Below are 25,344 nucleotides of genomic sequence, written 5' to 3' on the forward strand. Positions count from 1 at the left end.
ATTGAGTGTAAATTAAAATCCGATAGGGGGCGCCAGATATATTGTCTTTTCAACAGGAACGCGCTTTAGATCAGCTCGCTAATTTACATTTGTGAAAGCTTAAAGCTGTTTCTGTCGCTTAGTGAAGACTGCGAAGCATGCTGTTTAAAACCATTGAAGTGTGTTTGTTCACCTGTGGACATTTTTATATATTTTTGTTTTTTTTAATGAATTATATTTCTATTTCATTTAGGCACTGTATTTTAGTAGTACATTTCTGCGCAAATACCGAATGTGGATCAAGAAGGTGAAAATCATTATAAGCTGTTTGTTTTGGTTTAACAGGGCACAAAGCTGACATCCTGCCCCGTGAAAAGAAGTGGAGAAAGAAACCGGACCTGCTAGATACCCAAGCAAATCGTCATCCTGGGAAAGGAGGGATCATATCCCCAGTTTCACATATCCTGTGCTGTGGATTACACTGGATATCTGTCATCTCGTGTGGACAGACGCCTCCGAACTTTCTTTGCTTATGGATCTTCTGTTTTCATTGTTATGAATCATGAATTCGTCCGAGCAAACCATCACATGGCTTATAACGCTGGGTGTCCTGGATTCCCCTAAAAAGACACTGTCGGATCCTGAGGCGTTTTTACAATCTTCTCTCAGAGATGGAGTGGTTTTGTGTAAACTGTTGGAGCGACTGCGACCTGGTTCGGCTCATATGGTAAGACTTGTGTTTTAGTCGGTGTAGTTGAATAAATGCGCAACACAATCGTAAAGGGCGCACGAGCGCAGTGTATTTGTGGGTCAGACCGTCTGGCTTCTGGTTCGCTAAATTGTGTGAATTAATGATGGTACAAACGTGGATAATTCGCATATTTTGCTATTAAATGCACGACGTAAAAATAAGTGTGCATTCAAGTTTATGACACACAACAGATTTTTGGAGCGTTTGAAGTGTTTTCATGTCAGCGCCATTGACTGATAACAGATAAGAGGAAATATTTAAAGGGACAGTGTCCTTTACAGACTGGGTTCGCTGTTTGGAAAATAAACCATGATTTAATTTACATTTATGCATTTTGTAGACGGTTTTATCCATTCTGTTATACATTTTTATCTTAGTTTTTAATAGAGTGAATGTATATGTTTATGGTGGACATTTGTATTTCAACTAACGTAAATTGAATGGACATTTAATATTTTTGTTATTATAAACACAATTACATTGATTTTTTTCTCAGTTTGATTAAACATGAAATGCTCTTTGATGGTTTTTATAATGTCTAATGCTGATGTAGCATTTCCAGATCAAAATTAGGCTAATAAAATAATTGAAATGATTAATTTAATCCTCCATATTGTGTGGGAATATGTGTTATGTATATTTATGGATGTTCTCATTAATGTCGTGCAATAAATCCAAAATTAAGGATCCCAGAGAAATCATTTAGGGTAACGTTCTGGGAATCGTTGGTTCATTTATAAATTATTATTATTATAAGCTTACCATTGCGAATCTTAGAATACCAATCTGTTTTTTTAATCACTTGTATATAGTCTAATAGAGTAAGAATACTGATGTAATAATGAAGAAACAATGACACTAGATGACCATTTGTTTTGTGAGAGAACTCTGATGTACGTGCCATAAAAGCGTTTGTAATGATGCCCCATTGTTCTGGTCGCATAACTTAATTAAATTACTTAAACTCAATTGACTGGAAATTCCCTTCCAATGTCAAGTTACGTTGTTACGCGGTCGTACAAGAAAACGTACATTTGGTTTCGTTATACTGCATATTTGAGTCACTAGACTTTGCTCTGACAGGTCAGGTAATGTTTGCCTGCGCCAGCATGCCTCAAACCGCAAGCCATTAAGAGTGTTCTCGACTTTATCTAGTGCTGCGCAGATTGATCAATTTATGACATCCAGTATCGCGAGCGAAAGTACAAAGAACAGCTTTCGAGTACCTCTCGCGATACTTTGATGTCATTCAGCGTGGCATAAAGTCGAACGCACCTATTCACACGTCATTTCCGGTATTCCTCCGCCAACTTCCCCATGAAGAATAAGTGGCTTTTTCACGAACGGGGCGATGATCTCTGACATAAACAAGCGTGATTTATTCGCGTTCCTTTTCGTTTAATCCCTGAAGAACGAGTACGGTACGGCGGACGATTTAATTGTTCGTTTTATTTGCAGATCCATCAGGAGCCGAGGAAGGATAGCGAGTGTTTGAGTAATATCAAAGAATTTGTGAAAGGCTGTGCATTATATCACGTAGAGGTGAGTGGTGCATGCTTTTTGTGCGTATGTCTTCGGTCGTGCATTACATGTGAATGCTATTTTATATTTATGTAGGGATTTAGTAACATGTTTGTCTGATTTGGATGATTTTGGGTTGCCAGATTGAGTCTCAGTTGGAAATGGGATTCAACACCCGTGTGCTTTGGTTTAGAGAATCAGAAATCGCTTTATTGGTCAAGTGTGCGCAAACACACAAAGTTGTTGTGTGTTTTTTAAGCACTTGGTACATACATATACGTGACATGAGCTGGAAGAATCATAGTAAGTATAAATAAGTCAAACTAGAGGTAATACTACTACTGCTTATAATGTTTTATAACATTTGAAACAGAGGATTTATGTACAGATTTTTGCATTTAGTATATAAAGTTGTATAAATAAAATATGCATATGTATTTAAATAATACTTGAGAGAGAGAGATAGTAATTAGGAGTTGAGCAATAAATTACAGGAAAAATAAATGGTGGTGATTTCTGTGTAAACTGTTTAGGGTAGTTCACCAGTATTAAAGATTTAGCTTTATTTTTTATTAGCTTTGTTTATATTTATATAAAGCCTAATATCGCACATGTATCTGTATTTTCTTCTATCCTGTATTTATTGTATTTACGTATTAACTTATTTTCTGTATGGTGTCTCCTGACAATATAGTGATTTGACATTTGTTTAGTCAGTTTTATCCTTTCATGCACCGCTATGTTTACCTTTTGTCTATTGCCAATCTCTGTTTGATGTTTCATAACAAACACTTTCCCTGTTTGCCTTTTCGTTAACAGCATCCAAACATGTTTATCAAGTTACGGCCTTTGCTGCAAATTGTGGTGTGGTGTGACAAACACTGTCTGTTACATGACTGATTTTTTACATGTTTGATAACATGACAGTCTGTAAACTCAACCTGAGGGGTTCTGTTGTGAGATTGAATCAGATTCATCCTCACCCACACAGATTTTCATTATTTTGGTGTAAAAGAAAATTGGGATTCAGACCAGCTCTGGCCATTTAGTTTCTCTGGAAATGGTGTTTATGTTACTAACACTTTATAAAATAACTATTGACCCTTGTAGTAAAGCCATAGTAACCTCAAATTTACAACCGTCTCTTTACAAAAACGTAGTTTAACCATGACTACCAAACTTTTACATATGGTAGTCCAATGGATACAAATCCTATTCCAGCAAATAACTACAGTAACTATACTTATAATAAAGTATTATGCTATAATAATATCTATTTTATATAGTATACATTTATTGAGCTACAAAAAATATTATTGCAATTTTCATACATGAGAATGCATGCTGTTTCATGTAAAAGCATGCAATAGTACAGCTCACGGTATGCAGTCATAAATTATACACAATGAAGTGTGCTGCTGAATTGTCACATGATTCATAATTTACTGCTCGGGTTGTGTAATGAATAAAGTTCAGTTCTTTTAAGCATACTCTTCTTTTTGGCAGATCGTTTTCCTTTTGTATTACCATAATTTTATTAAATATACCATGGTTAAACTATGGTTATTGTGGTGAGACCGTAGTTAATGTGTGGTTCATTTTAGTAAGTGTAGTTCAAACCTGTATTTGGCATTTGGGTGTCATTGCTTGTAAGTGTAAATAACACTTTTGTGTGTGTTATTAATGTTTGGCGGGCGAATCGAGGCAGTGTGTGGGTAGGTTGCATTCTATGAGTGTCGTCGTATAAAACAATTATGTCTCTGTGCGTGTGTAGTTGTGTGTTTCAGGAGTGGCTGTGTCTTGGGTTCTTCCAGCCAGCTGTGAGAGGTTGAAACAAGCCCTTTATTGTGGTGAATGAAGTTGTGTGTTTGAATGGGCAGAAGCAGGCAGCTCATTTATGGTGCTTTTGGGTTTGGCACAGGGCAGAATTGAGAGAGACACTTCACACTAAATACTTCTGCAGGAGGAAGGGTTGGGTGACTGGAGGGAGAGAGAGAGAGAGCGTGCAGGAGGAAATGAAGTCTCACTGCAGTGATGGAAGATGATGTAATGTAGACTTGTTTGTGGAGAGGCGATAAGAAAAGGTGTGCGTTCGTTTTCATGTACTGGTAGAAAATGTTTCTATTTGTAATCTTGAATTAAAGGCCACGTTCCCCGCGATCACATTTTTCAACCTTTAGTTAGTGTGTAATGTTGCTGATAGAGCAAAATGATCATACGATATATTATCAGAGATTGTAAACATTTGTCTGAGCTACGCGCTAAACAACATTCACTTTCATCACAGTCCTCCTACAGCTGGTAATAAGAATTCAGCTACACACATTCTAAGATAACCAACGGTCAAATAACAGCTTTCGTGACTTTCATATCGGCTGTTTAAGTTCTTCTGTGTAATACACTGATATGTGTCTGTGTGTGCGCATACCTCTTAAACACTTCAATGAAACGTCCTTCGAAGTCCTGCTTGCAAATGTCTCCAAGTCAATCTGTTTGTTTTATAACTCAGGGCCAATATAAATTGCAAAACTAATGCTTCTGTAATTAGTGTTAATTAATGTAACCGATGACAATTCTCTCGCCATAGTAGGAAAAAAATTGCAATGTCCAACAAAGATTGACGTTTGTACATGCACTAGCAGACCTCCGTTACACTTCGATCGATCCGCATGTTTTTAACTAATAAAGTAAAGTTGATGCCATTGTTTCTGTTTATTGCTCAAAACCAAAGTTTATGAATACACTTGCACTGAGAGGGGCACAGACCAATCACAACAGCCTGACAAGCGGAAGCTCGCTGATATGGTATGGGTGGGACATCAGCGGGGAACCAATCACGACAGACCGGGTCAGCTTTACCAATCAGAACATTTCGGAAAGAGGGATTTTATATAGACCGGAAGAAATCCAGACATTTTGTTGAAAGAGGGACAGCGGTGAACAATAGACTTGAAATGAGTGAAATATAAAGTTTATTTTTATTTTTTTTAGAAACATGAACATTCAATTCAAGTTTATTTATATAGCGCTTTTCACAATGTGCATTGTTCCAAAGCAGCTTTACAGGAGCAAACAGGAAAAACAGAAAAAAAACAAAGGTAAATACCCAGCACAGTGCATGGTGTTTATAGAACAAGCAAGATGATTATAATAAATAATATCTAATTAATAAATAAATGCAGTCTCCAGGTAAGCAAGCCAACACTGCTTGACATGATTGATTAATGCAGAAAAAAAACTCGAGCATCCATTGTTTATCACCCAAAAAACATAAGACTGGCTCCTTTAAAATTGTAGAACAATTTTGCATTTTGATGTTGCCAGTCGCTCATAAACCCCTACCCAGCTACTTTTTGAGTTATTGCACAGAATGTTTATAATCCAGTCATTTTCTGATTGTTAAAAGTCGTGCCTTACTATTACCAGATTTTTCCTGTTTTGCTTAAAAACACGGTTTCTACGTTTTCTTTTATTCTTTTAACATTTTTAAAGAATTGCTTTGTTTGTTTAATCGCTCTGTTCAGCTTGACACATCTTCATTTGCATAACCCAGTTATTCTCAAATGGTTACATTGCATGGACCCCTTTGTGTGGAGTGCATCACTTTGTGGCCAACTATAAATATACTTATAATCTTAAACTTAGATCTTTAATTTAACTAAAAATAAATGATGTTAAACAAAGCTGGAGCATCGATACTTTTTTCTAGGGTTTGATTGCATATAATTGACCAAAAATGTATATATTTTATATAACACTGGTTTCACACTAAACACAAATTTAGCATTTTGCACAACTAAATTACATTCAAAATTAGTGCAAAGACAATGTGTAGGTGGCGCAAATGACGCGATTCAGGTGGCGCAATTGCAGCGAAAGCATGTTAATATAGTGTTCCGTGAAGGTTGAAATTATTTGTCATTTCGTGTCACTCACTCGTAAATAAGGATATTTTCCCGCGAGTAATAAATAGTGTGGAACGCGATTGTACGAGTTTGGTGTGAACCCCGCATAATGCCACAAAATCCATCTTGGGGCCCCAGTTTAAGAACCATTGACTTAATGGGGATTGGTAATGGGAGTCTATGGGGTCCACCTGTCTAAGAGTTCCTAAAGCACATAATTCCAAAAGGCGGCTCCTGGCGACATGGTGGCGTTTCGTGAAGTGACTTGTCGATATTTTCATAAATTTGAACTTCAATTTTAATAATATTAGCCATACTGTACAGCCTCAGCACTGCCTTTCTGCAGGTGGGGCTAAACGCTGGTTTTCCGTCCGCCACCAAATACTACAAGAAGATTGCGATTGTGCAGATGCTGCACATTATGGCTAATATTATTAAAAATGAAGTTCAGTTTTATGAAAATACGGATTTACCAAACAATCTTCTTTATGGTTCTCCTCAAGAAAAAATGTCACCTACATCTGATGGCATGAGGGAGAGTAAATAAATGGCAAATTTGAGTTTTTGGCTGAACTATCCCTTTAACCATTTTGGAAATTTATAGTTATACATTTCCTTTTTACATGTAATCCGCTAGTAGTGCCAAAATGACATGCATCAGTGTAAGAAATAGCCCATGTAACCAGCAAAAATAGCGGGTACTTTTTCACTCTTTTCATTAAATGTCCAAATTATTAGTATGAATAGGGACTGTAATTGTATGAATGTCAATTTGTCTTCTTAAATTGTAGTAAATACTGAAATGCAAATAAGCTGATCCTGTTCGGTGTACATTAGCATTCAAGTGAAGTCAAGTTGTTTTTATATCAAGCTGATTTTTGGCCAACTAGTTTTGTTTTGGAAGACATCACAGGGCTGGGCTTTAGCGTCCAGATGGTCCACAGTACAGCAGCTAGCCTGAGAGCTAGAAATACACACATATACGTATTCTAATAGCTTAGCAGAGCTACATTTTCATATTCATGCAGTCACATTTATGGAGGACAATATAAAAACTAGGGCTGTCAAATGATTAATCGCATCCAGTATAAAAGTTTGTGTTTACATAATCTGTGTAATGTGCATATTCATTTTGTATCTATAAGCATACACATGCATATATTTTAGAAAAATATCTAAATTAATAGATGTTTATAAATAATTTCAATTATTGGTCAAAATAAATAAATACCTACAAATATTTACAAAAAACATATACTGTACATGCATGTGTATGTTTTTGTGTCCATGAATACAAAATTTAATATGCACAGTACATAGACATATAGACATAATATTTTAAACATAAACTTCTATGCTGCATGCGATTAATCATTGGACAGCGGTGAATAAAAACGCCACCAAGGAGTGTTTGTGTGTACTGTTTACTTTATAAAATAATATAACCACTCTGTAAAACGTAAGGTAAATTGTTTACATGATATTTCATTAAAAAAAAATCCTACCATACTTGGTGTAACATGGTTACATTTATATTTACATCAATGCATTTAGAAGACACATTTATCCAAAGAGACTTTTATCTGTATGCCAGATTTCACATCATCAATATATTTTTATGGGACAAACTGCATCCAAGTTACTCATAAAATATTGACAAATGAATAAGATCCATTATTGCACGACCTGTGAGTCTAGCAATGAGCGGACTATTGATTAAATGTCTTGTCTTATGAATCTCTATTTAACCTTCTCATTGATTATTTCAAAATCCGGGACATTGTTTGTGTTGACATTATTATGTACTTGTGAGACGACCGACAACCAATGCAGGGATTTCAATAACTACTGAAATAATATTTCATAGTTGAAGTCATTCATCATTATGATCTTGCCAACGTTATACAGCATTTATCTGGCCAAAAGACGGCTAATGTTACATCTGTGCTTTCTTTCTGACTTAAGGTTACTTTATATATTTGTCTGTACTGTTGTGGTATCGTCTCTGTTTTCTTTCGCTTGTGTAATTGTGGCATATTTCTCTCTGCAGGTATTTGAAGCCAGCGACCTGCTGCAGGGACACAACTTCACCAATGTCTTAGACTGTTTAGTGGCTCTAAACAAAGCAACATCAGGTGAGATCTGTCTAGACACTAGATCTGTATGTGTTCTCTGACAATAGTTTTAGGTTGTGTGTATATTTTGCTGAACAGTGTTGTGTTGTTGTAGATTGCAGTAGTCTCATCAATCCTGTTTGCTCACGTCACTCGTCTTCTCTACGGATTAAGTCGTTCGATTCGCTGAACCCTCCGTCCAACCACAGCAGATCCTCCAGACTCCAGTACAACCAGTACCGCAGTCTGGTGAGCATCAAACTACAGCAAGAACCTTTCTGTTGATTTAATTTATTAAAGTGTATAAATGAAGGTCATGTGATCTAAACTTTAAAATGGTGGTGATATGAAATTCTCTCTTTATATTTATATATATGGTTGTATTGTGTAAGGTAGATGTTTTTTGTAATAAAGGTTTTCCCTCACTCTCTCTCTCTCGCTCTCTCTAGGACATGTCTGACAACAGCGGCTCTCAGGTGCTTGTGAAAGCTCGGTTCAACTTTGAGCCGACCAATGAGGATGAGTTGTCCTTCGGTAAGGGCGACGTCATCCAGGTGATACGGCAGGAGGACGGCGGCTGGTGGGAGGGGTCTTTTAATGGCAAAACTGGCTGGTTTCCTAGCAACTATGTCAAAGAGATCAAAGGCTCCGGTTAGTGCTTTCAAACCTTCAAATGTCATTGTTGCAAAATGCTTCGATCCATTTAGACTCCTGCATGACCGGACAAGCAGAATGAGCAAGATGTGTTCATAGTTACTCAAAGATCTTTAAACGCTGACGGAGAGGCCGGTGAAAGAACTTTTGACTTTACAAGCTAACTTTTCTACATAAAAGACCTGTTAAGTATGTATATAGAATGATTAGAGAAACGCATTTGTTTTTGGGAGGGCTTTTTATGTGCACAGATCGAGGCGATGTGAGTTAAGCATGTAAAATCTGCACTGGCTGGACTCTGGCCTATTAAAAGCGTGATTAAGTAAGGACTTACGGGCTTATAGAAACTGCGCCAGAAGAGAAGTGAATTGCTGCTTTTTGGAAAGAACTCAAAACATCAAGATTGTACGACCATTACAGATTTACCATCGAAACAGTATGTTGTTAAAAATAGCAGACAAAAAGGAAACAAACGTTTAACCCAGTTCATACAACGCCTTGTCTCAATGATGCAAATTAGACAAACCAAACAAAACCTCCTGACCCTAGCTCGCCGTTTCAAACATAAAAATTATATGTGTAGGGCCTGAATGTGCCTTCATCCCGGCTTGAATGGAAACACTAGAATGACATCACTACCTGCACATCCAGGCAAAGGAAGGAAACGCCATCTTCACACAAAGACAGGAAGTGCAGCAGCCAGAAGACACCACTTCCTGTTTCCTCTGAATATGGCTAGTGAGCACTTTGAGGAGCTCTGGTGGTCTTAATAACAGTATTATGTGTAAGCAATGTATATTATCTGGGTTAGTCTTGGTAACAGTATAATGATGTTATGCCCTCATGTCAAAATATATTTGGAGAAATGTCTTCTGTATCCATTCAATAGAGTTCAGTGGGGTCCAATGTTGTTTGGTTACCAACATTCTTCAAAATATCTTATTTCGTGTTATTTTGTGTTTTGTGTGATCAAGGAGGGTCATTCAATGATGAAAACATTTTTAGTTTTGGTTGAACTTTCCCTTTAAAAACTCCATTAATGTCCAAGCTCTTCCTTTTTCAAATGTATTCCACAACCGAAGCATAAAATGATGTGTCATGTTTTCCTATAAACCCAGATCCCCCTCCAGGTATCTAAGTCAAAAATTCCTCCCCCGACTGCGCACTGCAGGAGAGATGTACTTTAATATCCCATCGAACAAACAAAATGATTCCAGATGTTGCTGAAGAGTGACCTCCTTTTCTTTTGTCCTGATTTCTGTTTTAAATAGACAAACCTGTGTCTCCAAAATCTGGATCCCTGAAGAGTTCTCCCAAGGGGTTTGAGACCACCAACTTCTGCAAAACATACTATAATGTGGTAAGAGACGATCTGTAGTGACGCTTTAGCAGTGATGACGTTGATCAACCCACCGTGGTGCGAATTCAGAAGTCATAATAGTTTTGATTTTTGTTTTATTTGTTTAATCAATATTTTAAATTGACATTTATTTTTACATGAATATAATTATTATTAATTAATTAAGTACAGTATATATTTTTTTATTTTAGTTAAAGTTTTAGCAATTTTGGTCTATGCTTTTGTCAGTTAATCATTTGTTCCTTTTTTATGTTGCTGTATAAGATATCGTTTGTTTTATTTTAGTTATTGTTTATTATTAAAAGGTTTGTGATTTAAACCTATTTCAATGTATTTTTAAGGCAACATTTGAATTTTTCTAATCATTTTTAGGTCAATCTTTATTTCATCGAGCAGAAACGTTTTAAAATGTTTATTTAAGTAAACTAACATAACCTTGGCGAGTTGATTATTTATGACGTCTGTCGGGTGAAAGTGGTGCTTCTGGGACATTTGTTTTGCATAGTGCTTAATTATATATTATCATGCAATGTAAGTCGCTTTGGATAAAAGCATCTGCCAAATGTGTGAATGTAAATGCATAGATATTGCACTTATGTAAGAAAACACACACAAGCTATAATTTTGTATTTAATGATAATTTGCTATAAATCTGATTTTGTTCTCGGGACTCAATGGTGTGTTTTAGTTTGTCTCCCGATCACACTGTAAAGTAGGTCGTCCTTTCCATCTCATTGACTTTTGGGACAGCTGTGCCCGAGGGTTTGCGCTATCTGCGTGTCCATGTCAGTTAAACACCAAACTGTTGTTTTATTAGAATGTGTAGACCGCTGATCGTACGTCTCTAACGTGTAAAGTCGACTGTCCGAAGAGTGTAGACGATACGGCAGGGTCAGACAGAGTTCAGTCTACACAGCAACATTCAGAGAGAAAATCTGTTGCAAATGTGTAAAAAATGTCCGCAGCTGTCAGCCCGTCGTTGGCAGATGACCACGGTGTCACCATTTGTGTCATCGTGACTCCGCCCATCAGTTTACAGACTAACTTTGTTTATGATTAGTTGCAGCCATAAACTGCTCAAATGTGTTATTTATATTAAATTGAACCATAGTTTTTTTTGTTTTATTTGTAGTGAAACTATTGACTTTCATCTTAGTAACATAAACAAACGTTACTGCGCATGCACACTTTTGTGAGTCCAATTTTATTTCTTAAAATGGACATACAACACCATGTAACAAATCTTTATTAAACACAATTATTATACAGTAAAATAATAATACAAATGAACATTAACATAAATTGAATAAAATATCAATAGTTATATTATAAGACACTTGCAAAACACAAACCAGAAGTTAATTGGGGTCAGGCGTGCGTGAATCCTATTTTCCTGCAAAAAATAATAAATAATTACAATACTTTTACTTTAATAAAACCAAGGTTTATTTTCTTATGGGTTATAGCAGATTTTTTGCATAGCTGCACATTAAAAAAACATTTTAGGTAGTGGTGGGCATAGATTAATTTTTTTAATCTAGATTAATCTAGATTAATTCCAAGATTAATCTAGATTAATCTAGATTAAAATGGCTCATTTGAATTCTGCCGAAGGCATTCAGAATATGTGTTCTACCCAAATAATGACTAAAAGTAAGTCTTTGAGAACGGGTTTCTCAAGCCAGGTGGCGCATTAGACCAGGGGCTCATCTCCTGTTTCCAAAATGCATCACAAACTGCTTGAGAAAGCTTTTCTACTATGATAATTGGTAATGAAAATTAAATTATGTTCAATAAGATGAACTTGTGTTTACTTCCGCATTAGCTAAGGTATGATTTGCGTTTAGGTGGTACTTGAGACTGGAAGAGCTCCTACAGTACATTTACATTTAGTCATTTAGCAGACGCTTTTATCCAAAGGGACTTACAAGAGTTTAGGGAGCAACAAGCGATATGTCATACAGGAGCCATAATACATTAGATCTCAATACAAAGTTACTGGTTTCAACTAAAACTAGACCACTACCTGTTGAGAGAAAGTGTTTTTTTAAACCAATTCCGCATTGCACAAGGTGCAAACAACCTTAGTCTTGTCGATGTTTCTATTGGGAAGCTTCTTAAAAATTAATATTCCCTGAAGCAAACCCGGCGGCTTCATAGCTGCATCCATGTTAGCACGTCACGTTTGATGCGGTAATTTCACAGAAACGTTATGTTGTGTTCAGACCAAACGCGAATGGCGTGTCAAGCGCGAGTGATTTATATGTTAATGCAAAGAGCCAATAGATCTACTTGCTGCGCGAATCGCGCGAATGAAGCCCTGATTATGAGATGATGAGGCGGCTTCTGCTTCCGCGAATGACGCGAATCACGCGAGTTGAAAAATCTCGTTCTCGCCCCGTACAGTGCAGTTAAGCTGGTATACATCCGCGCTAAAATATCAAGGTGAAAGTCATCATAGCTTGCGTAGTATAGGCCCAGCTCCCAACCCAACTTTGAGAATAGATTAACGGCGACATTTTTTTTATCGCGCGATAAGAGTCTCACTGCGTTAACGGCGTTAACGCCGTTAACGGCCCACCACTAATTTTAGGATATTTCAAGCAATTCCATAGAATTATGCTGAAATGCATATTTGGTTTGTGTTTCAGGTCATGGATGATGCTTTTACATTTTTTGCGGATTTTGGTCTAGAATCATGTTTTCCAGTGTAATTTGGCGTTCTTGAGTTTTATAAACCTAATTTATCTAGCAAAACACGTACATAATTCCATTTGCGTGGTCTGATGCACTTTTAAATTCAGTTCGATTCTGTCTTCTACAATAATCCAGTTTTTGGAAGCGAATCACAGCATTAAATGCGGTTGTGACTGATATGACATCACAGGTATATACTGACTAGATATGATGAGTGAGGTCAAGCAGATCTGCTCAACCAGGAGAATTCAAGTCAACTCAGATTAAACTGAAATCAGATGACAGGAAATGGCTGGCCTTATTCTGTCATTCTCCTCTAACTGCAGAAATAATGGCTATGTTGAAAGGTGTGTGTGTATTTGATCTGTTAGTCATAAAACACAATCTTATGCACATCTCTTATCTGTGGTTTTATATTAAATGTTGAGCATTGTTTCCTGGAAGCAAACACTTGCGACCCCGCCCCAATGTTCGTAAGGAATATTGTCATGATGAACCCATGAGTTACCTCCTACACCTTTTTATGTTGACTAGTAGTTCATAGCACACTTTCTTCTTTTGTAGTTTCTTTAAGGTTTCAGAAGTCGTGATGTTTCTGTTACTGCTTGTCAAATGCACAGGTGGTTCAGAATATCGTCCAGTCGGAGACGGAATACTGTAAGGAGCTCCAGACACTCCTGTCAACGTATCTGAGAGTGTTACAGCCCACAGACAGGTACAAAAGCACACAGAATTCATAATTAAAGGTGGGGTAACAAAAGCTATTGTATATTATATTGGTTTACGTTTTTTAATACATTTATATATATATATATATGTTCATAATGATGCATGTCATTTTCTATGCCGGTGAAATAGTGGTGTGTGGAATTTTATCAAAGGTGGAACTTGACTAATGTTTAAGAATCACTAAACTAAAGATATTTATAGATTTGTACTCTCTCTCTCTCTCTGTCTCTCTAGGCTCAGTGTGTCAGATATAAGTCACATCATGGGCAATTTAGAAGAAATCAGCACTTACCAGCAAACACTGGTGCATTCATTGGAGGAGAGCGTCAAGTAAGGCTCCGGTCACGTTTGCTCCATTGACTTTTATTCATATGCAAGTGAATGCGAAAGACCGGATATGCAAAACCGTCCGAAGATATTTTGCAATGTAATAAAGTTCAAGTTCGGTGAACTCTGACCTGCGAATTCGCATCAGAAGATTTAAACATCACAACGTGACCTCTCGGTAGAGAGATGTACAAGATGGAGGAATCACTCCCGCCCATTTTTGCAGCATCATCTTAACGAATTTTCCATGCTCAAAGTCTAGTGTGACCGCTGCATAAGACGGTTGAACACGTTTTCTTATTCACTCTCATTCATACAACAGCGACATCTACTGGCAGCTAGCAGTAACTCTGCTCATGTTACCAAATCTTGTTCTGGCTTTTAGTGAAGAATGCTTGGTGGAGAATGTTGGTTTTCTCATTGTATGTTAACTTTTAGCCTTTTTAGTCACTTCTTCATGGATTCATGAACTGTGTTGATGGGTTTGTGCAGAGTTCCAGAGAGCCAGCAGAGGATGGGAGGCTTCTACCTGTCTCTCGTTTCTCAGCTCAGGAGCCTGTATGTCACCTACTGCTCCAACCATCCATCAGCTGTCAATGTGCTCACACAACACAGGTGCGTAAACATCACAACACAATACTGCTTCTAAAGTACAAAGAACAGACACATGTTGGCGCTCTTGTAGATGAACTACACATAGATGACCATGTGTTGTGTGTGTGCAGTGAGGAATTGGGAGAGTTCATGGAAAGTAAAGGTGCCAGCAGTCCTGGAATTCTCACACTCACAACAGGCCTGAGCAAACCCTTCCTACGGCTGGAGAAATACCCCACGCTGCTCAAGGAGATGGAGCGACACATGGAGGTACTGTTGTGTGTTTGTGAATGAATGCTCGACAATATCCACTGTGGCTTTGCACACTTCGGTTGTCCCCTGTAGGGTATAGAAGAGTGTTTTTAACTCTCCACAGGAGCTCCACCCAGATTATCCAGACATTCAGAAGGGCATGACCATATTTAAAAATCTCTCGGTGAGTATACTTCACATGTTTAAAGCCCAAAATTCGATTGTTTTTTCACTGAGGTGTGAAACGGCAATGTGTTTGTTCTCATGGCTTTAGTCCCAGTGTCAGGAAGTGAGGAAGAGGAAGGAACTCGAGCTGCAGATTCTGACAGAAAACATCCGTGGATGGGAGGGGGAGAACATCAGGACCCTGGGCTCTGTTCTCTACATGTCTCAGGTGTTCATCCAGAACCACGGCGCTGAGGTGAGTGACCTGATTATTTTTTAAAGCAGAGCTCAAAGCTGAAAATATTCTGGTGTCTTGTAGGTTTCTTGTTCATGAAATGTTCATCCATGTGTCTCCTCAGGAGAAGAACGAGCGATACCTCCTGCTCTTCCCTCATATTCTCCTCATGTTGTCCGCCAGCCCTCGAATGAGTGGTTTTATCTACCAGGTGCTCTTTTACCGTCATAGAATAAAAACATCATTGTTAAAATATATTTGTTATAATGTATCACAATACAAAATATTCATTCTCTTAGGGCTTAGCTTAAATCTTAATTTTATTGTTACATCCCTATATTACTCTCATTTATTAATAGTCTGCCTGTTTGATTGGTCATGCATTTGCAACTTTTATTAAATACTTGCTCATTGGCTTATTGACTACACAGGGGAAGCTTCCACTAGCAGGAATGACTGTTAATAAGATGGAGGACAGTGACGCCACAAAACATGCTTTTGAAGTATCTGGTAGGTTTCTCGCTCCACTTTGTCAAATGTGAATTTTTAATGTTATTATGCATGCGTGCTAACGATGTTTCCATGCAGGACATTTGATTGAGCGCATACAGGTGATCTGTAACAACCAGCAAGATCTGCAGGACTGGCTGGATCATCTACACCGCCAGACCAAACATACCTCCGCCAGAAACAGCAGTATCAAACTCCAAAGCGTGCCGTGCCATACGGTGCGAAATCATGATTTACGATAACAGTGTATGCGTGTAATTCAAAGTCTGTTACTCATTTGACCTTCTCCATCTTTAGCTGCCATCCCACCCTGTCACCCCGTCCAGACACTCGGAGAATCGAGGTGTAAGCGGATCTCCAGTTTACCACACTCTTCCTCACTTGTCTACACACGGTACCCCTCACAGTGCTATGATGTGGGGGCCATTAGAACCCCCCAAAACCCAGAAGCCCTGGAGTCTGAGCTGTCTCAGACCCGCACCACCCCTGAAACCCTCAGCTGCTTTGTGCTACAAAGAGGTATCATGTTGTTTGGATAAAACAATGTGCTCTTTCCTAACAGACTTGCAATGAGATTTCTTAAAACGGTCTGTGTTTGTTATTTTGCATTTGTCTTTCAGGATCTCAGTCGAAGTCCTAAAAGCATGAAGAAGCTTCTGCCAAAACGGAAACCTGAGAGAAAGCCATCTGACGAAGAATTTGCGGTTAGAAAAAGTATGTTACGCGGTCACATTTTAAACTCATAAATGTTATTGAACGTAAACACTTTATGCACAAAATGTTCAGTTGGTGAAGTAAAATGTCAAAAATCAAACGGTTCAATTGCTTAACACGGTCGTTATTTCTCCCATCAGGCACTGCAGCTCTGGAGGAAGACGCTCTGATCCTTAAAGTGATTGAAGCGTACTGCACAAGTGCTAAAACTCGACAGACGCTAAACTCAAGTAAGCACAATGTATTCTTACTCATCCATCTAGGAGTAACGTGCTGCTGTGTAGTTTAAACATGTTTCTGTGTTGCTTGCGTTTTTTTGTATGCTTTTCGTTATTTATCCACACTAGCGTTTTCAAGCATTTCCAAAAGTTGCTGACACTGAAACATTGATGAAAATATGCAGAGTTTGATTGAACTGAAAGACACATATAAGTCTTTGTAAAAGTTAATCGGGCCCAACACAGACACTTGGTGGGACCCCACTCTTAAATCCAAAATCGTCCCTTATTTTTTAATTCAGCCTAGAAACTCTCAACAATACAGCTTTCGTTGTCAAAGTCATCTGTCTTTGACAAACATTCTTCTATTAAAATATTTATTCTGTCTGTAAGTTGTACTTTTCTGCACTGTCATTTCTAAATGTGTGTTAACTAACTCTCTGAATATCTTCAGCTTTTTTAACACGGATCTTTTTTCTCTCTTTCCCTACCTTCATTCCCTTTCTTTCTTTTTTATCCGCATTCTCTCTGCCTTATGTTGACCCCATTGTTTTTTTATTCCCTCCGTTGCCCCATTTTATTGGGTTCATTGGCCTCTTCCTCATTTTACTCTTGGCTCGGTCCGGTACCACAATCCCTCCCGTTCCATTTGATTGGTTTGCTCCCCCATCCCTTGTTAGCATGGCAGGGCACTGATTTGATGCATAATCATGTACTGGCTGATGTTAACCAATCGTGTGTGGATGCTGTGGGTTGCCGCGGCAGCGGATTTCCCTCCTCTGACCAATCAGAAGACTCGGACTATGACAGTGTTTGGATAACTCACACTAACAGAATGGGTTCTATATCCCGTAAGAGCTGCTGCTCCAATAAACGTCACAGTACATCATTTTATTTTCTCTACATTGAATGTGAAGAGCTGTTGGCAGGAGCTTTTTATAATTCCATGTTCTCATTTGGTTAGCGATGGATGTTTCTGGATATTAAGCTGAAGTTAAATGATAAATGAAACAAGAGCATAATGTCATATTAATCATTTGTGTGTCTTCGTAAATTTGTCCATGCAATACAGAATAAGTTTTATGTGATGGATGCGCAAGAGAGAAGATGGAGCCTGTGAAGGCCAATAAGCTATTTTTCTCAAAACTATAGTTCCCTCATAGAAACATAGAAATGTTTTGATTTACATGATCTGTCTGTTAATCTTTCATTGATAAACCCCTTGCAGGATCAAGGAAGGAGTCAGGGCCACACATGCTTTTTCCTGAGGAGGAAAAAATCATTGTGGAAGAGACAAAGAGCAACGGTCAAACCGTAATTGAAGAAAGGTGAAAAACATGCATCCAAAAAGCATTTTGCCGTACTTGTTTCTTGATTCCTGATAATTGAACTTTCACATTCTTTGAAGGAGCCTGGTGGATACAGTTTATGCTTTAAGGGATGAGGTACAAGAACTCAAGCAGGTGAGTACACATGCAACAAGGTATTTTCTCTGTGCACATGGTCGAATGTTAAAATCTGGTGCCATGACCCGGATTCTCTTTTTCATCGCCAGGACAACAAACGAATGAAGCGGAATCTTGAAGAAGAGCAAAAGGCGCGGAAAGAGCTGGAGAAGGTTGTCAGGAAAGTATTGAAGAGTATGAACGACGCGTCGTGGGATGAGACTAATTTGTGAGCCAGTCATGTGATGTTTTATATGGAAACCGCATCTGATAATTGTGTCTTACCTGAGTGTAGAATCAGTCTTAAGTCCTGACCAAAAAAAAAACGTAACTTCCCCTCAGTCACAGTATTAAGCCTTGTTTTTATCCCAAACCGTTTGTTTGTCAGTGCCAAGCATCTTGTCGGACCTGTTTTCAAATATGCTGATGATAAAGAAACTTGAATCTGAGCATCATCCACCTCAGAAACAAACTTCTCGTCTCCAAATGACTTCTTGCAGTTTGATCATTTAGTTCACGATCACAAATACAAACCGCATTGGTTCCCAGTCTGAAACTGGGAGTCTCAGGGATGATCCACATATACTGTACCTTACGATGTTACCAGGCCTGCATTACTGCTGACTTTAGGAATCTTTAGCCAATAGTTATAGTAAGTGATGACATTCATTATGATTTTCCAATGGAAAAACCTCGCAATACAATACTGGAGACAATTCTGAGAAAACTAGTCTTGTTTTATAGATAATTTTTTTTGTCACATTTCAAGGTTGGTTTAAGAATAACCTGTTTCGGTTGCTTTATTGCACCTTACAGCTTTTATCTTTTTTACTTTTATGATGATCCTTTACACTAATGTAGATTGTCGATCCACAGATTTGTGTTTTGTACAGAAATAATCTTTTTATTGTATTATTTAATGCTCAGAAATGTGCCTTTGGAAAAAGAGATTTCCAGAATTTTGTCAGCATTTCTAGCTCCGTCAGCATTTCACAGAACCTTTGTATGCGAGACTGACTTTAAATTAACACTGAATCTGTGACCCGAAACTGTCAGATTATATGAATTTTATGTGTCCTCTAATTTATGTATTTAAATGAAATGTCTACTGCAGAATTACTGTATATTGTATAATTCTCGATAACTTCAATTATTCTCTTCAAAGCACTCTTTCTATCTTACTCTCTATTACCTGCTGATTGAAATAAATAAATACAAGTTCTTACTGACTCTTCAAATGGGATTAGTGTCCGACTCTTTCTTGTGTGCATCAATTTTTATTTAAATTTGTCAGAACTGTCATTGGATAAGATTCATGTGTCACCAGGTAGTTGGGTAATGTGAAATAAAAAATATCTTTGCTGTTATGTTATCATGCTGTTTCTTTTATTATTATATTTATTTATGTAGACTTTATTATATTATGTCTATAAACTAAATATAATACAATTATGATCGTAGTAGATATGTAGTTTTGCTTCATTCATATATCCTGTGGCCCAGATTGTTTTCACTTGTTTTTGTTAGCCTTATTTTCCTAATAGTAGCCATTTTGTTTCTTTTGGTGTTCATTTTTGCACAATACTCCTGGGTGAGTTTTTTTGTTTGTTTGTTTCTATTAAAATGCTCTTGAGAAGAAAGATGGACTACAAGACAATGAAAATGACTCTCTTTCTGCACCGCTAGCCTTTCTCAGTAAACCCATGAAACTACACCATTTGTTTATTTCTGCTGGTCCATAAAACTCTTTGTTCATTTCACAATTTTTTCTTACTGTCGGGGGTCAGATGGATGCTGTTGAACTGCACAGATGCGGAGAAAAGTGCATGACAAGACTGAGACATGTAGACATGTTTGTTTTGGATAATGGATTCGATTTTTGGTTTAATGTGTATTGATGACAGAATGTTGATCTCCTCTAATCTCTAGTTTTTAATGAAATAAATGTGTTGTTCTCCAAAAAAACATTCAGCAGTTTAATGCATCCTGGTTTGAGTATGTTTTTAGACAAACTACGTCACTTTGTCACTTGTATTTGTTGTATTGTGTGATATCTCGGCACTGTTATATTTCAATGGTGCCGTGCAGGTGTTGTAAAGCCTTGGATGTATTTGTGTGTCGAACATCTGCTTTTCCAACACTTCCACCTCTACCACCCTATTATGACAAACAATGACTCACACTCATTCCAAAGACTTCTGATCCTCAGGGACAGCAGTGCATTGTGGGAGATTTAATCACTGGCTCGGGCTCCTGCAGAAGGAGGCAGCCTGTTCTTTTGTGGCGACTTTGACATTTCCAGAAAGACTGATGTGTAGGACACATTAACATAAGGACAAAGCCCAAGGTACTAGAGAGTTCGATAAAAAGAGGCAGAAAATGTTAGCTGTCACTTAATTGAACGTTTCGGTGCTGTCGCAAAAGTTGTGTCATTGTGTTAACCGCATCCAATTCCCAGCTACAACGACTGTACGTGGACCGTTGCACGGGTATGAAAGGTCTTATTGTTTCTCACCTCAGAAATGATCAATCTTTCCACCGAAGAAAAAATGAAAATTCTTCACCATTTACTCTGCCTCATGTCATTCCCGTTTGACTTTCTCCTGCAGAACACGAAAGAAGATATTTTGAAGAACCAAAAATCGTTGCCCCCTTTGACTTCCACACAATTTTGTTATTTCTTCACGAAAGACAACAGCTCTGCACATGAGAGTTGTTGCCTTTACGAAGAGACGGGCCGAATTTCGTTCCTTGTATGGCCGCTGACTGCCTCTCAATGACTCACAATAGAAAGGATATAATTTTGCAGATGTTGGAGAAAAAGCTCAAATGTCAGGCTCTTTTCAGACTGTCAGACCTGCCTTAGCCCAGGGATGAATTATGGATCAGTCACCTTTGTCTAGCGCTGAATATTCTTACATAAATACAAAGACTCATAAAACGCATAATAGAGCATCTAATTCATCTGTTAGTGGCCAGATCAAACGTTGAGATAACCATTGGGTTTTTCTTAGCAACGGGCAGGTAAATGAATATCACCTTTGTGATGCTGTCTGTCTGTGGCGTCTGGTACAAACGTCTGATTTACTTCCTAATGCTGTGGGCCGTGTCCATCAACACCTACACAGAGGTTAAAGGTGACAGTGAGTCTGGTATGGTTTGATGGTGCTGGCTCAGGGTGATGCAAGGAAGTCACTGAAGGTGTAAAGTTAAAGTTGTTCTGGAGGGTTTTATCTAGTTGCTTTAGTCAATAGTGCTGAACCCATCTGTCTGATGTTCTGATGTCCTTAATCTGCTTTGAACAGTTTCCTCAAGCAACACAACCTCACATTCAGCATCAGCAAACCAATGAAGAAAGAATGTCATTTAAATTCCATTCCATTCCATTTTCTACCGCTTATCCGAACTACCTCGGGTCACGGGGAGCCTGCGCCTATCTCAGGAGTCATCGGGCATCAAGGCAGGATACACCCTGGATGGAGTGCCAACCCATCGCAGGGCACACAAACACACTCACTCATTCACTCATTCACTCACGCACTCACGCACTCACGCACTCACACCCTACGGACAATTTTTCCAGAGATGCCAATCAACCTACCATGCATGTCTTGGACCAGGGGAGGAAACCGGAGTACCCGGAGGAAACCCCCGAGGCACGGGGAGAACATGCAAACTCCACACACACAAGTCGGAAGCGGGAATCGAACCCCCAACCCTGGAGGTGTGAGGCGATTGTGCTAACCACTAAGCCACCGTGCCCCCCGTCATTTAAATTGAATTTCAGAATATTGTGTAAATTAAAAGAGTTTAAAAAATTTCACACAATTCCTTCCATCCTTCGTTCTTTCTTCCTTCTTTCTTTCTTCCTTCCTTCCTTCCACGTGCTCTTTCTTTCTGCAAGTATATTGCAAGTATATATTTTGCAATTGCAAGTATAATAGGGTGGTCGTGCTTTTCTTTCTTTCCTTCCTTCCTTCCTTCCTTTTCTACCTTTCCTTTTCTTCCCTCTCCTTCCTTCTTTCTTCTTTCTTTCTCTCGCTCTTTTTCTTTCTTTGAAAGCAATTTCAAGTGCAATACTGCAGTCATGCCATTCCTTTCTTTCTCTTTTTTCTCTTGATTTCTCTTTCTTTCTCTCACTCTTTCTTTCTTTGGAAGCGAGTGCAATTGTAATACAGTGGTCATGCCTTTTTTCTTTTCAGTCCTTTTTGTCTTTTCTTTCTTTCTTTCTTTCTTTCTTTCTTTCTCTCTTTCGAGAACTCAGTGTATTGTTTCTTAGGTCTAAAGATACCTAACATCTGACACCATTAGACCTATATCTGTCAAAATGAATGAAAAATGTACCTGGTACAAAAACAAGATAGCTTCACTCACAAGCCATATAGTCCATAAACCTGTTGCTGTCGTCTCATCCAACTCAAAACTGCCTGTTTTCTATACCCCAGACACTTCAACAAGTAGTGAACATTTATATTTGACAAGGTGCTGTGGGGTGTAAGACATCTTATCTCCAAACTGCCATTCATGCCATGCTCTCACAATACCTTCTCAACTTTGAAAATAATAAAATACATAAATAAAACGATGCAGCAAGGGTGCATAGGATGAAGCGGGTGCTTTCTTTTATTTGGTTATTGTGCAAAATAGCTGTGCAATGTTTCTTTGCCAATGGTTTGCTCTAAAAGCTTTTCCCCCTGTCAGTATGAAAGGAAAGCAATAAAGGTCTTTCAATGGGCATGAATAAAACCAGGGAGAACAGAGAGAAGCCGCTGGGGGTTTGGCCGAAGGGCTTCTATTCTTTAGCTGGTAATCAAATTGAAGCTGAAATGAAATGAAGGTTTCTTATGAAAATAGCCTTTGTTGACTGGAAGGCTGGTAATTCATAAACAATACATACGGCTTTTGTGAGGATAATAACATATTCATGCTCGCAGAGAAAGGGAAGGAAAAGGAATTGGAGAGAGAGCGAACGCAAGAGAGAGAGAGAGAAAGAGAGAAAGAAAGGGAGAGAGAGAGAGAGAGAGAGAGAAGCGGTGAATAGGGCTACAAGGGTTTGGCTTACCAGTCTCAACTACTGCCATTGCAATAACTGATGTTACTCCATGTCACCGCTCTGGCAGATAAACCTGTGCTTTATAACTAGTCCAGAAGTATGAAAGGATGGAAGTGCATCAGATGAACATGTAATTCCCCTGAGGGATTGAACGCTGGAAATGACACCGCGGGGATGAGTTTAAAACAAGAAAACAAAAAGGATGACATTTGGGTTTACAGTCAGTTGCACATAGACGGATGGGATGATGTTTCCAAAGAGGACTTTCACATCAAAATCTGTCGTGCAGGATAGACGGAGGAACCAACCGCTGTTGTACCCATGAACTGACGAAAAGATCAGATGGTAAGTAATGAACTGAATCAAGGTGAAGTGATTTTGACAAACATACAACAGTATGACAGTCTTGTCAGTGAAGATAAAATTGTTCCAGCTTTCCAGCCATGGGGTGGCAGGGTGATTTTATTCCAAACGTGTTGGTTTCTCTTTGATGTTCTGGGGACTTTTTAAAGTTACTCTAAGAAAGTCAAGGCTACCTGGTGAACCTGTCTGACTCTGTAACCTGTGTGCGTTACCTAAATGATGATTGACAGCTTTCACATCTCTAAATTTACATTTTAATCCATTCGTATCTGTGTATAAGTATGAGTATCTTTTTAAAAATGCATTTAGTACATAAATTAAAGAATAATTCTGACTATTGGAACGCAGTGAGTATAATCTTAATATTTAAATTTGTCTTATAGAAATGCATTCGCAATTAATGATCGCGTTTGAATGGTTAAACGTCACAATATCTTTACATTTACACATTTGGCAGACGCTTCTATCCAAAATTATACTATACATTTGTTTTAAAGTATGTGCAATCCTTGGCACTGAACCCATGGTATTGGCGTTGTTAGCACTGAGCTACAGGAAAACATATGTCATTTTGATTTAAAGTAGAAAAAAATGCATTTGTCAAGAAAATAAAGAGATGCTGTATACCATCTCCATCAATAAAATATTATATTCATATTGGAGACAATCCTGAATTTAAACTCTTTATGACATATAGACCTGCATCATATGACTGTCCATACTATGTTTAAATACGTTTTACCGTGTATTTTAAATGTTGGCATCTGTGAACTTGCTATCATTGTTTGAGTAAGATTGCAGAAACGAGTGACGTTCCCTCCCTCACATGGCAAGTGCATCTTCAGTAAGAAATAATGCAACTATACGCCCACCTATACCGAGAAGCACATCGTGTGAACAGAGACAGGCCTTTTGTGACAATGCCAGGGAACAAAAGTGTTGAAGCTCTGCCTGATGGTTTGTTTAGTTGTTATAATGGGATCAGCAGAAAGTAAGTTGCCTGAGGAAAACAGAAACAGAGAGAGGGATGGAGAAGGCGGAGTGGAGTATGAAAGACGAAAAAAACTGGTATGAGAGTGTAAAGCGGATTAGAGAGGTAATCCACTGGAAGAAAAAACACTGGAAGTGTGAGTGGACGAGAGAGAGAGAGATGGTGGTTGTGAAAAGTGAATATTTTTTGAGTCGTATGTGTTAAGTAAGCACCCAACAGGTATTTTTATACCAAAACGTTTTAATGATGTCACAAACTTTTAGGCATTTTACAGGACCCTCTGAAGAAAGTTGTTAGTTTGATCTCTACCTTCAAATCTGTTATGGAATTTTGGTTTAAATAGGCTTTGATGTTGCATTTAGCAAGGATAAGTAGAAACATAGGAAACCAGGCATTGCAATACGGTCTTGAGTTTATTATAGTTAAAGTTCATTCTGTATTCTTAACATGTGAGGACTGGTACCATCAAAATTCAGGTCAAGATCATCTATGGGCATCTTTGGAAAATCTTATAAGACCGAAACAGCAGAGAAAAATCTGCTGATTTGATCATTTAAATGTGATTGATTTATATTTGAATATATTATATGATATTTACTTCATTAATAATTTCTAAATCAAAAGTTTCAGAAAGCGGTCCTGTAGCTCAACTGGTATGGCAATTAACCTAAATCTTGGGATGCTGTGCACTGAAAAAAAAAATGTTGGTTTGTTTCAGCCTTTGGTTGGGAAAAATATGGACAGACTCAACTGTTTTGGTTTACATT

At 38.1% G+C, this 25,344-nt stretch overlaps 1 protein-coding gene across 3 annotated transcripts; it reads left to right on the forward strand.

Annotated features, from left to right (window-relative positions):
• Window positions 1-85: 85 nt before the first annotated feature.
• On the forward strand, window positions 86-19,413 carry arhgef7b (Rho guanine nucleotide exchange factor (GEF) 7b). 3 transcript variants are annotated; one of them, XM_056773430.1, is made up of 23 exons: window positions 86-158; window positions 325-706; window positions 2,189-2,272; window positions 8,207-8,291; window positions 8,386-8,519; window positions 8,720-8,921; window positions 10,196-10,284; window positions 13,602-13,696; window positions 13,945-14,040; window positions 14,530-14,652; window positions 14,763-14,901; window positions 15,008-15,067; window positions 15,158-15,304; window positions 15,408-15,494; window positions 15,715-15,793; window positions 15,872-16,011; window positions 16,091-16,312; window positions 16,414-16,507; window positions 16,648-16,737; window positions 17,406-17,576; window positions 17,954-18,053; window positions 18,134-18,188; window positions 18,281-19,413. In XM_056773430.1, the coding sequence occupies exons 2-23, from the start codon at window positions 542-544 to the stop codon at window positions 18,401-18,403; spliced, it is 2,580 nt and encodes an 859-aa protein (XP_056629408.1). In that variant the 5' UTR covers window positions 86-158; window positions 325-541; the 3' UTR covers window positions 18,404-19,413. The 3 variants fall into 3 exon arrangements, with proteins under 3 accessions (XP_056629408.1, XP_056629402.1, XP_056629417.1); XM_056773424.1 differs by having other exon boundaries at window positions 126-706; XM_056773439.1 differs by lacking the exon at window positions 17,406-17,576 and having other exon boundaries at window positions 129-706.
• The last annotated feature ends 5,931 nt before the right edge of the window (window positions 19,414-25,344 follow it).

Source organism: Triplophysa dalaica, chromosome 2 (assembly GCF_015846415.1).
Source record: "Triplophysa dalaica isolate WHDGS20190420 chromosome 2, ASM1584641v1, whole genome shotgun sequence".
NCBI lineage: Eukaryota > Metazoa > Chordata > Actinopteri > Cypriniformes > Nemacheilidae > Triplophysa > Triplophysa dalaica.

Bases quoted from the DNA above. Each gene is read 5' to 3' on its own strand.
- arhgef7b (XM_056773430.1), top strand. From the start codon at position 542: ATGAATTCGTCCGAGCAAACCATCACATGGCTTATAACGCTGGGTGTC. The intron at 14,041-14,529 runs GTAAGGCTCCGG...GGGTTTGTGCAG, and splicing joins TCATTGGAGGAGAGCGTCAA to AGTTCCAGAGAGCCAGCAGA. The intron at 15,495-15,714 runs GTGCTCTTTTAC...TTGACTACACAG, and splicing joins TGAGTGGTTTTATCTACCAG to GGGAAGCTTCCACTAGCAGG.